The 13,171-nt window shown below is 40.0% G+C and overlaps 1 protein-coding gene across 1 annotated transcript; it reads right to left on the bottom strand.

Annotated features, from left to right (window-relative positions):
* Positions 1-1,708: 1,708 nt before the first annotated feature.
* LOC149432713 (myelin-associated glycoprotein-like) lies at positions 1,709-12,930 on the bottom strand. The gene is made up of 5 exons (XM_089665025.1): positions 12,470-12,930; positions 10,433-10,735; positions 8,738-9,010; positions 4,268-4,540; positions 1,709-1,806 (listed from the first exon to the last, which is right to left on the bottom strand). Exons 1-5 carry the CDS (start codon positions 12,786-12,788, stop codon positions 1,709-1,711), a joined length of 1,266 nt encoding a protein of 421 aa, XP_089521151.1. The 5' UTR covers positions 12,789-12,930.
* Between the last annotated feature and the right edge of the window lie 241 nt (positions 12,931-13,171).

Raw genomic sequence — 13,171 nt, forward strand, 5'->3', positions numbered from 1 at the left:
GGACCGCTTTGAGCACAGAAATATGGACATAATCAGACCGCTAGGGAGGTTAACAGTTGTTGATTTTTTACATGTTTATTATTTTTATTTAGTGCTGTTTTATATTGTTTTGCACTGAAGTACATTAAATATGCTTCCTAAAAATTAAGATCTAAAACAAGATCTAAAACAAAATGTCTACAAGACATTTTTAAACATTCCCCAATGGAGGTTTTGGTTTTTTTTTTACATTAATAACATTAACTTCACCTCATCAGCCTTCATGGCACATTCAGTGTTTCCGTACAAAGAGTACGATTCTGTGTTTCCATACAAGGAAGGTGGTTGGCATTCATATTGATTTCTTGTAAAAAAGCGATCCTCGGTTTTATTTTTTTCCTCGGTGCTCTTCCTATAGGAGGTTCAAAATATACAAATGAAAGGTAGATGTCACTTGAAGGAACATTTACTGTGTGTGTATATATATAAAATGAGATGTACAACAAAATATTTCATCTTTTTTCTGCCACAATCTTTATTCATTGTCTAAACTAGTGGTCTCCAAACTGGGGGCCAGATTCGGGCCTTTGCTTGCTTTTATCTGGCCCTTGAGACATTATTCCCAACCACTAACAGCAACAGTGGTGCAAAGTTCCTGCCACTGACATCAACAATGGGGCATTTTTCCTCCCACTGACATCAATAATGGGGCACTTTTCCTCCCACTGATAACAATGATGGGGCATTATTCCTCCCACTGATACCAATGATGGGGCACTATTCCTCCCATTGATACCAATGATGGAGCACTATTCCTCCCATTGATTCCAATGATGGGGCACTATTCCTCCCACTGATACCAATGATGGGGCACTATTCCTCCCACTGACACCAATGAAGGGGCACTATTCCTCCTATTGATACCAATGATGGGGCACTATTCCTCCCATTGATACCAATGATGGGGCACTATTCCTCCCATTGATACCCATTGATACCAATGATGGAGCACTATTCCTCCCAATGACACCAATAATGGGGCACTTTTCCTCCCACTGACATCAATAATGGGGTTCTTTTCCTCCCACGGACACCAGTAATGGGGCACTATTCCTCCCATTGATACCAATGATGGGGCAGTATTCCACCCATTGATACCAATGATGGGGCACTGTTCCTCCCATTAATACCAATCATGGGGCACTATTCCTCCCATTGATACCAATCATGGGGCACTATTCCTCCCACTGATACCAATGATGGGGCACTATTCCTCCCATTGATACCAATGATGGGGCACTGTTCCTCCCACTGACACGAATGATAGGGTACAATTCCTCCCCTCATATAAATGATGGGACACTATTTCTCCCACTGCTACCAACAATAGGGTCACTATTCTTCCCCCAAATACCAAAGGTGGGGCATTGTTTCCTCACACTTACCCCAGGGCATTTTCTACCCCCACTGGCCACAGTCTGTCCCCCTGAATCTCAAAGGACAGTTAAATGGCCCTTTGTTCAGAAAGTTTGGAGACCCCTGGTCTAAACCAAGAAAAAAAAAGATATAATTGCTCTTTGTCAGCTTTAGTTCATCCCTGTCTACATTGTTAAATAACAAAGGGTGTAACCCCATTACTTTAACACAAATGGTTATTGAGGTAGCTTCTGATTGGTTACCACTGTTTCTTTTGCCAAATAAAGATAAATGTCCCAGCTATAATAATGTCTCACCTGCTACTCAACAGAAGCTTCAGCGTCAGAGCAACCAACAAAAGGACAGCAATTCCGACTGCACCAGCAATCACAAGATACTTTGTAATATCCACTACAATAAAAGATACATATGCAGTTGTTTAATTAAATGGAAATTCTACACAATGTATTCTACTGAATACCAAATACAAAATTCTAGCCATTTAAGTGGAAGTTCAAAGTCTAGCTAAGACTAAATCAGGGACGGACTGACCATTTGGAGGGCCCGGGGTCAGTAGGGGGCCCCATGAGATGCCCCTGGTACCTTTTTCATAGGCTTTTTTGGGCAAGGACACAGGGGCCCCATGATCCCTTATTGCCCGGGGGCCCCAAGAGTTGTCAGTCCACCCCTGGACTAAATCTAATCCCATCCCCATTTTAAGCCTATACTTACCTATATCAACAAATATGCAGCACTAAGAGACAATAAAGTGATATTAGTGCAGGCGCATTGTAGCGCTGTATGTGATCAATAAAGTATAAAGTGATTTGTCCAATGATGACGTACTGGCAAAGTGAACAAATAAATGTATATCGAATATAATAAAGTGACTTGAGTGATTATTGACATATATTTGAAAAAGTCCAGCAATAATGTGATCCGTGTTGGTGAAATCCATGACTTGGAACTGATATTGTGATTGCACTCACCAGAAGCGCAATTTAAAAGCGCATTTGTATATATAATATCCCATGGTGGTCATCTGGGTATGGGTAAGAATGGTGGAAATCATCTGGCACACGTTCGGCATGCAAGGTAACGTCAGACCTCTCTCACAGTATCCAGGGACATCTCGTCAGATCTCATATACCACCGGATGGGTACACAGCAAAAACTGGGGAATCTCCACCTTGGAGGCTCGTTAATAACGAGCCAAAGAACATAGCGCTTGATAGTGCAGTAATTTATTGAAAATTGGCAAAGAATAGATGATACAGAGCTGGAATAAAACTCACATCTGGGTTTTGGCAATGTAAGATGGCCACCGGCCTTCCATGCGGCCTCGGCGGCGTGATATCAAAAGCTAAGCTCCTCCCTGATGCGTGTTGTGCTTGTGCACGTTATTGAAGGTATCACGTACCTGGTGATGGAGGCCAATGGATAGAGGGCTTCTCTTGTGGCTAAGTTCCAGACTCCCCCGAGTGGGACAGCGGGAGTCAGGCCCAATGTTGCACATATCGATTGTAGGAGTGCTGGTTGGTGGTCCACTCAGAAGCACAGCTGGTGCACGGAGATAGGTCTGCAGACAGGAGGCGCCTGTGCGTGGTATGCAAGCCCTTCCGGGATTTAGATGCTTACTGGATAATCAGTTCAAGCCAAGGTAAGGTACCAGGTGGGAATCAGAGCAGATGTAGTCAGATCAGGGGCGGACTGACCATTTGGAAACTCGGGCACTGCCCAAGGGCCCAGGGTCAGTAGGGGCCCCATGAGATGCCCCTGGTACCTTTTTCATAGGCTTTTTTGACTTTGGGCAAGGACACAGGGGCCCCATGATCCCCTATTGCCCGGGGGCCCCATGAGTTGTCAGTCTGCCCCTGAGTCAGATGGGATAGCCGAGGTCATTCACAGAGGAGTGAGAGAGAGAGAGTATCCGTAAGCCAAGCCGAGGTCAGATCAGGCGTAAATCAGAATAGACAGGTCCAGGAGCAAGCCAAGTTGGTAACAGGAAATCACAAGTCAGAATCACAGGAACCAGGAACAGGGCATGGGTAGCTAGAGATCATCCAGCAACTAGAGGAAGTGATGAGCCTCCTTATAAAGGCCGTCTGGCACCAAACTGAGGCTGATGTGTACTTCTGCGGCCATGTAGAGTACTGGCTGAAATGCCAGATCTTCCAGAACTTCTGCCGTGGACAGGACCCTGACAGAAGGGATATACTTACCTATTCTGAAACCACTCCAGTCCGGTCTTGCGATCTCTCCAACTACGGCTTTTGTTTAGAGGAGAGATCACCAACAAAGGCTGCAGAGCCTGGGCAATGATGTCACCCATAGACTTACTATGGGGCATCCGTTGTCGGCTGTCTCTCCTCTAAACTGAAGTCGCCGTTGACAGCTGATCATGTGACTGGACCGCATCGGCTCCAGAAAAGGTAAGTATACGGATCTTTTTTTTATAATATAGGCTTAGAATGGGGGTGGGAGTTAGACTTTGACTGAACCTCCAGAAGAACCTCCAGAAGATTGTGTAGCACTTATTTGTTGCGGGAGGCCATAATTGTAGCATTTCAAATATTTACTTTATTGTAACCTCAGCAGTTCATGTCCTTGGACTGTGTCTTGAACCTCCAGGTTGAATAAACCCTATTTTTTTTTTCATCAAAACTGTATATTTATGTCACATCAATAAACAAATACAACGTCATAAAGAGCAAATAAACATGGCCAACTGTATATAGCAAGGAATAAACTCTGTTTTTAGTGGGCAGTAAACCGTCTCATAGGTTTTATTTCTCTCATGGGTAGCTGTCCTCATACAATACAAAGTCTTCTTGTAAATACGTTTTTTTTTTGTCTAGAGAGTTGCACTTACAATAAACCGGAAGAAGCAGCTCTCTGGCGCCCTCTTTGTTTTCAGAGTAGCATGACACGGCGGTCATAGTGGATGCTGGTCCCTTTAGCAGACTCTTTGTCACATGATCCGAAAAAGAGGTTCTGACCTCATACCCTTCTTCTGACCTGGTTATGCTGGAGTTCATCAAGCGCCAGGTAACAAAAGGTGGTGGATTGGCTTTTACTATACATGTGCATTCCATAATCAGAAACGTCGGTCTGCAGTAGGATTGTGGAGAGATTTGTGGCTTATCTGGAAATAAGAATAGTGGAGTGATTATGACATAAGACATCGATCATTTATCCACTTCCAGTCCGGACACTTTCCCCCCCTTCCAGTCCGGACACTTTCCCCCCCTTCCAGTCCGGACACTTTCCCCCCCTTCCAGTCCGGACACTTCCCCCCCTTCCAGTCCGGACACTTTCCCCCCCTTCCAGTCCGGACACTTTCCCCCCCTTCCAGTCCGGACACTTTCACCCCCCCCTTCCAGTCCGGACACTTTCCCCCCCTTCCAGTCCGGACACTTTCCCCCCCTTCCAGTCCGGAGACTTTCCCCCCCTTCCAGTCCGGACACTTTCCCCCCCCCCTTCCAGTCCGGACACTTTCACCCCCTTCCAGTCTGGACACTTTCCCCCCCCTTCCAGTCCGGACACTTTCACCCCCTTCCAGTCCAGACACTTTCCCCCCCCCCTTCCTGTCCAGGCCAATTTTCCACTTTCAGCGCTATCACACTTTCAATGACAATTGCGCGGTCATGCAACACTGTACCCATATACATTTTTAAGCATTTTTTTGAGACAGATAAAATTTTATTTTGGTGGTATTTATTCACCACTGGGATTTTTATTTTTTTTGCTATATAAATGAAAATGTCCAAAAATTTTGAAAAAAAAGTGTTTTTCTTATAAAATGTTGCAAATAAATAATTTTTCTTCATAAATCTTGGCCAAAATGTATTCAGTTACCTTTTTAGTAAAAACAAAATAACCCAAATTAGTTTATAACCCAAAATTATAATTTTAATTTTTTTTTACATTTTTATTTTATTTTTTTTATATTATTATTTATGTTTTTTTTTAACATACTGTCACCCTAGTAGTACAGTGTCACTGTACTACATGTGGGGGTTGATGAAGATTTTAATTTTTTTTTACACTGATTGCTTTTAAACTAATAAAGGCTGTAAAATAAATCATTTCTCCTTCTCTCTGGCTGCACTCCTGCAGCCATTGAGAAATTCTGTGTGAGCTGTGATTGGTCACAGCTTGTCACATGGTACAAGGTTGTTATGAATAGCCCTGTACCATGTGACCTCTGTGATCATTCACAGATTTCACAAGTAGTAAGCAATGATGTCACAAGTGACATCTTGCTTACTTACTATGTGATCACCAATTGGCCAATCAGCGATCACATGATCGGGACCTCACACAGAGGTCCCGTACAGAGATCGGTGTTCTGCTGTGTCCGGAGATATACATATATATAAAAAGTTGTTTTTAAAATATTTTTCATATATTGTGTAATATATAAAAAACGCATTTCAACATGCAGTGTATATATATATACAGTGGGGCAAAAAAGTAGTCAGCCACCAATTGTGCAAGTTCTCCCACTTAAAAAGATGAGAGAGGCCTGTAATTGGCATCATAGGGAGACCTCAACTATGAGAGACAAAATGAGAAAAAAAATCCAGACAATCACATTGGCTGATTTGGAAAGAATTTATTTGCAAATTATGGTGGAAAATAAGTATTTGGTCAACATCAAAAGTTCATCTCAATACTTTGTTATATATCCTTTGTTGGCAATGACAGAGGTCAGACGTTTCCTGTAAGTCTTCACAAGGTTGGCACACACTGTTGCTGGTATGTTGGCCCATTCCTCCATGCAGATCTCCTCTAGAGCAGTGATGTTTTGGGGCTGTCGCTGGGCAACACGGACTTTCAATTCCCTCCAAAGGTTTTCTATGGGGTTAAGATCTGGAGACTGGCTAGGCCACTCCAGGACCTTGAAATGCTTCTTACGAAGCCACTCCTTCATTGCCCGGGTGGTATGTTTGGGATCATTGTCATGTTGGAAGACCCAGCCACGTTTCATCTTCAATGCCCTTGCTGATAGAAGGAGGTTTGCACTCAAAATCTCATGGTACATGGCCCCATTCATTCTGTCCTGTACATGGATCAGTCGTCCTGGTCCCTTTGCAGAGAAACAGCCCCAAAGCATGATGTTGCCACCCCCATGCTTCACAGTAGGTATGGTGTTCTTTGGATGCAACTCGGCATTCTCTCTCCTCCAAACAGGACTAGTTGTGTTTCTACCAAACAGTTCTATTTTGGTTTCATCTGACCATATGACATTCTCCCAATCCTCTTCTGGATCATCCAAATGCTCTCTAGCAAACTTCAGACAGGCCCGGACATGTACTGGCTTAAGCAGGGGGACACGTCTGGCACTGCACTTCCCTGGCGGCGTAGTGTGTTACTGATGGTAGCCTTTGTTACGTTGGTCCCAGCTCTCTGCAGGTCATTCACTAGGTCCCCTTGTGTGGTCCTGGGATTTTTGCTCCTCGTTCTTGTGATCATTTTGACCCCACGGGGTGAGATCTTGTGTGGAGCCCCAGATAAAGGGAGATTATCAGTGGTCTTGTATGTCTTCCATTTTCTAATTATTGCTCCCACAGTTGATTTGTTCACACCAAGCTGCTTGCCTATTGCAGATTCAGTCTTCCCAGCCTGGTGCAGGTCTACAATTTTGTTTCTGGTGTCCTTCGACAGCTCTTTGGTCTTCACCATAGTGGAGTTTGGAGTGTGACTGTTTGAGGTTGTGGACAGGTGTCTTTTATACTGATAACAAGTTCAAACAGGTGCCATTGATACAGGTAATGAGTGCAGGACAGAGGAGCCTCTTAAAGAAGAAGGTACAGGTCTGTGAGAGCCAGAAATCTTGCTTGTTTGTAGGTGACCAAATACTTATTTTCCACCATAATTTGCAAATAAATTCTTTCCAAATCAGAAAATGTGATTGTCTGGATTTATTTTCTCATTTTGTCTCTCATAGTTGAGGTCTACCTATGATGCCAATTACAGGCCTCTCTCATCTTTTTAAGTAGGAGAACTTGCACAATTGGTGGCTGACTAAATACTTTTTTTCCCCACTGTAATTGTTTTTTTAAATATATTGAGTTTGGCCAAAATTGTAGTATAATATTTGAAATACTACAATTTTGGCCATATTCAATACATATACATGATATATATATATATATATATATATATATATACATATATGTGTGTGTGTGTTGAAATGCATATTTTATATATTACAAAATATATAAAAAATATTTTTAAAAATACATTTTTAATATACTGTATGTCTTTAAAAATACAAATATACAATTTTGGAATGCGTTTACAAATAAATGTAAAAATATATATTAAAATTACTCATTTCAACATACAATATATGTAAATATATTTTTAAATATATTGAATATGGCCAAAATTGTAATACTTCAAATATATGTCAATATATTTGGGAAGAATATTTTTAAAACATATTTCAATTATATTTTTCTTCCATATGGGTAACGAACAGGGCGAAAGAATACCAATGCATTTTGGGGATCACACAATCACTCTTTATCGGGGCTGGTTGAAATTCCAGAATGTTAAATGGACTAAAAAGATACTCCAAAGCAGACTGGTCCGCAAGCAAGGGATGTTATAAACTACAGTCAGTGCTGGTGTTCACAGTACGGGTGGCACAGTGGCTTAGTGGTTATCATGTCTACCATGCAGTAAATGGGTCATGGGTTTGATTCCCAACCATGGCGCCTCCTGCATGGAGCTTGCATGTTGTGCCTGTGTGGGTTTCCTCCAGGTGCTCCAGTTTCCTCCCACACTCCAAAGACATGTTGGTAGGTGGCCTGGCTCCTGTCTAAATTGTCCCTAGTATGTGTATGTATGAATGTAGGTTAGGGACCTTAGATTGTACACCCCTTGAGGGTTAGGGACTGATGTGAATGTACAATATATGTGTAAAGCGCTGCGCAAATTGACGGCGCTATATAAGTACCTGAAATAAATAAATAATATATATATATATATTTATGGGTTTCCTCCGGGTACTCCGGATTCCTCCCACACTTCAAAGACATGCTGGTAGGTGAATTGGCTCCTGTCTAAATTGTCCCTAGTATGTGTATGTATGAATGTGAGTTAGGGACCTTAGATTGTACGCCCCTTGAGGGTTAGGGACAGATGTGAATGTACAATATATATGTAAAGTGCTGCATGAATTGATGGCGCTATATAAGTACCTGAAAAAAATAATAATAAATAAGTGGCGGGTGACTCCTTTGTAGCTAACCACGAATGTAAATAATTTATTAGTCGGTCTTTTATTAAGTCAGATTTATTATTACAAGAAAAAATAAAAAAAACTTACATGTAATATTGAGTTCCAATGCTGGAGAAGTCTGCATTCCTATTGTGTTCTGAGCTGTACAGTACACTGATCTCATGTCCGACTTGATATTTGATATTAGAATTGTAGTTTGATTTCCTGTTAGCGGTATTAGTGTGCCGTCATCCGTTAACCCATTCCAGATGTATTGGGACACCTCAGGATTGCTTCGACTGGAACACTGTACAGAAACATTTTCCCCTTCTCTGATTTTACCAGCATTAATAATTGTCGCTGTGGTATTTTTAGGTGGATCTAGTATATGAATGAAATATAATATAAGTGAAAGGTTAGTAGTTATATACAAACAGATCTGTACTCAATGGTAAAGCCAAACTCTATATAATAGTTACATAGTTACATAGTTAGTCTGGCTGAAAAAAGAAAAAAAAATATGATATAATACATTGAAAATATCATATCATGGATATATCTAAAATGTGTATAAATGATCTAAAAGTCATTGTCCCTCAATAATTTGTTTTAATATATTTTTTATATATAATTTATCTCTCTCTCTCAATATATATATATATATATATATATATATATATATATTGAAAATATAATATCATGGACATATCTAAAATGTGTATAAATGATCTAAAAGTCATTGTCCCGCAATAAATTGTTTTAATATATTTTTTATATATAATTTATCTCTCTCTCTCAATATATATATATATATATATATATATATATATATATATATTGAAAATATAATATCATGGACATATCTAAAATGTGTATAAATGATCTAAAAGTCATTGTCCCACAATAATTTGTTTTAATATATTTTTTATATATAATTTATCTCTCTCTCTCAATATATATATATATATATATATATATATATATATATTGAAAATATAATATCATGGACATATCTAAAATGTGTATAAATGATCTAAAAGTCCTTGTCCCACAATAATTTGTTTTAATATATTTTTTATATATAATTTATCTCTCTCTCTCAATATATATATATATATATATATATATATATATATATATATATATATTGAAAATATAATATCATGGACATATCTAAAATGTGTATAAATGATCTAAATGTCATTGTCCCACAATAATTTGTTTTAGTATATTTTTTATATATAATTTATCTCTCTCTCTCTCAATATATATATATATATATATTACATTGAAAATATAATATCATGGACATATCTAAAATGTGTATAAGTGATCTAAAAGTCATTGTCCCACAATAATTTGTTTTAATATATTTTTTATATATAATTTATCTCTCTCTCTCTCAATATATATATATATATATATATAATACGTTGAAAATATAATATCATGAACATATCAAAAATGTGTATAGGTATAAGTGATCTAAAAGTCATTTCCCCACAATAATTTATAATTATATATCTTACATTGAAAATATAATATCATGGGCAATTCTAAAATGTGTATAAATGATCTAAAAGTCATTGCTCCACAATAATTTGTTTAATAATTTTTTTTTTAAATATATATATATGATATAATACATTGAAAATATAATATCATGGATATATCTAAAATGTGTATAAATGATCTAAAAGTCATTGTCCCACAATAATTTGTTTTAATAATTTTTATTTTTTAAACAGCATCTCATTTATGTATAAAACAGTAAAAGTGAAAAATAAAATAAAATAAACGTACACAAGACATTAATTATAAAGCTCCGACTCCTGGGACTTGTTGGGATCTTCCTATACTTTGTCTCACAGTGTACAGTGAACCCGTGATGACTGACAGATGCTGTGATTATTTGAGTAGATACAAACTGCCAGATGCCATTTTCAAGATCCACCACCTTTGCTGAGATCTCTCCTAGAACCCTATTCCAAATTAAAGATGGAGGTCTCATATTACACGTATGGTTTGTCACGCAGGCCATCATCACCGTGTCGCCTTCCATGATATTCTCAGAACTTACTTGTAGCTCAGGAACTGCCGGCCTATCTGTAAGCCGTAAAATGAGTTAATTAAAGCATATTTAAACCCAAGAACAAAAACATGTAATATATTGTGTATCAGTCCTTAGATGTGATGGCTGCATTTGTTTTTTTTTTTTCATTTATGTTTTTGTTTTCCTTTATTTACATCTTATTATGCTGCCAGTGGCACACTTCCTGTATCTAGTGTGTAGCAGTGTTGTCACCTTAGAAAAGAAAGTTTTTATAGGATTACAAAATAGTGATGGGCCGAACACCCCCCTGTTTGGTTTGCAGTCGAACATTGGAACCTAATGACCGCAAACTTCACACAGGGACAATTCACTTACCGTATCTGAGTATGTGGTAAGACAACGCACAGCTACTAAAATACGGCATGGGCTATTGAACGTAAAAATAATTGCCGGCATTACCCGCCAATAAAAAATTAAGAAAAAAAAGTGTGAGGTTCCCCCCCGATCCATACCAAGCCCTTCGGGTGTGGTATGGATTTTGAGGGGAACCCCGAACACCAAATTTAAAAAAAAAAATGGCATAGGGGTCCCCACCAAAAAAATCCATATTAGACCCTTATCCGAGCATGCAGCCTGGCAGGTCAGGGAAAAGAGGGGGGGACAAGGGAGCGCCCACCCCCTCCTGAACCATACCAGGCCACGTGCCTTCAACATGCAGGTGGTGCATTGGGGCAGTACATTGTCCTCATGTTGATGGGAAAAAGGGCCCATTATCAGAATCTGGAAGCCACCCTTAACAAGGGGGACACCAGATTCCGCCCCCCCCCCCCATGTGAATGAGTATGAGGTACATGGTACCGCTACTCATTCACAAAAAAAAAAAGTAGTGGAAAAATGACAAGAGACAAGTCCTTTATTGAAACAAAAAAATTAAAAATAATGTCCCCCAAAGTAGATCCAACGTCGATCATGATGTCCGCCAACCCGAAAAAGGAAAAAAAGAAAACACTTCGCTCTCAACGCTGGCTCCCGCCATCTGACAGCTGCTCGGGGATGACAGTTCTTACTGCCTCCTTGTGACGTCATCATGCGCTGTGATTGGTCAAAGCATTGCACCTGACCTGCGATCAGGTGCATTGCTTTGGCCAATCACAATGCACTGTCAGGGCAGTGCGGCACGGTAGGCGAACGGTAATTCCCTTACCGTTCGTTTGTTCGGCGAACACACGAACGGCCAATGTTCGAGTCGACTTTATGTTCGACTCAAACATCAAGCCCAGCACTACTAAAAAACATCTCTCCTTCTCCACTCCATAACTTGAGGAAAAAGTGTTATGTAGTCCACAGTGGACTACATGGGCTGAAGGAAACAAAAATTGATTCCTTCATCAACAAAGTCAGCGTTGATAGGGGAATCCCTCCCATAGCTCTGTTGTGTTCTGCCGATGGAGAGCCTTTCCTGACAGCAAAACACAATGATCCCCGCTAGCGGCTATAACTGCCATCAGTGATCGCATGCAAAAAAATTTGACAGGCTAGCTATACTAAAGTCAATTGATGGATAGCCTTCAGTACAACCAGCCTGCCTATAGATGGATCGAATCTCGGTGGGTCTTTGCTAAACCGGCCGAGATTCGATCCATCTATGACTGGCTTAGGTCTATTTATTTGTTTATTGTTTATTTGTTTGCGTGTTATTTGTTTGATGATCTAATTTACATATGTGGATAAAACAAAACATTCTCTAAAAGTAAGATTGGGTAAATATGGAGTTAGATGAGACTTACCTGACACACGTAGGTCAACAGATGAAGGGGAACTATAATTTCTAACACCATGGAGCTCTATAAGGAATCGATACACCATGGAGTCTGCTCTGCTGAGGTCCCTTATCCACAGGGAGCAGTTACCAATGTCAAGGTCGTCTGCCAAAGATGCCTGTTTGCCGGGAAAAACGATTTCTTGTGTTTCCTCCTGATACCACACGATTCGCTTCATTTTCAATCTCTCTGATTGCGGTAGAGTATACCAGCATGGAATCACCACACAGTCACTGGATAAAGCTCTCATCTGCCGAGGAATTGTCGCTGACCAGCCTGTGCTCATCACATGGGGGAGGACAACTGACAAACAAAACACAAAGAGGAGATCATAGGAGATTGTTAGGATGGGAGAGGGAGGAGGTAGTAAGGAAGGGCAGGTAAAAAGGAGGGATGGGGTAAAAAGCAAAAGAAAGGTTAGAATGGAGGAAAGGAGAGGGATGAAGAGGAGAGGAAAAGAAGAAAGGAGGAGAAAGAATGGAAGGAAGAGGAGAGAAGAGAGAAGAGGAGAGGAAAAGTAGAAGAGAGGAGAGGAAATGAAGAAGGGAGGGGAGAGAAGAGAAGGAGAAGAGAGGAAAGAAGAGGAGAGGGAAGAAGAGGAGAGGAAAAGTAGAAGAGAGGAGAGGAAAAGAAGAAGGAAGGGGAGAGAAGAGAAGGAGGAGAAGAGAG

Source organism: Staurois parvus, unplaced genomic scaffold (genome assembly GCF_062004578.1).
Source record: "Staurois parvus isolate SC_StPar_1 unplaced genomic scaffold, SC_StPar_1.0 ptg002113l, whole genome shotgun sequence".
Classification (NCBI taxonomy): domain Eukaryota; kingdom Metazoa; phylum Chordata; class Amphibia; order Anura; family Ranidae; genus Staurois; species Staurois parvus.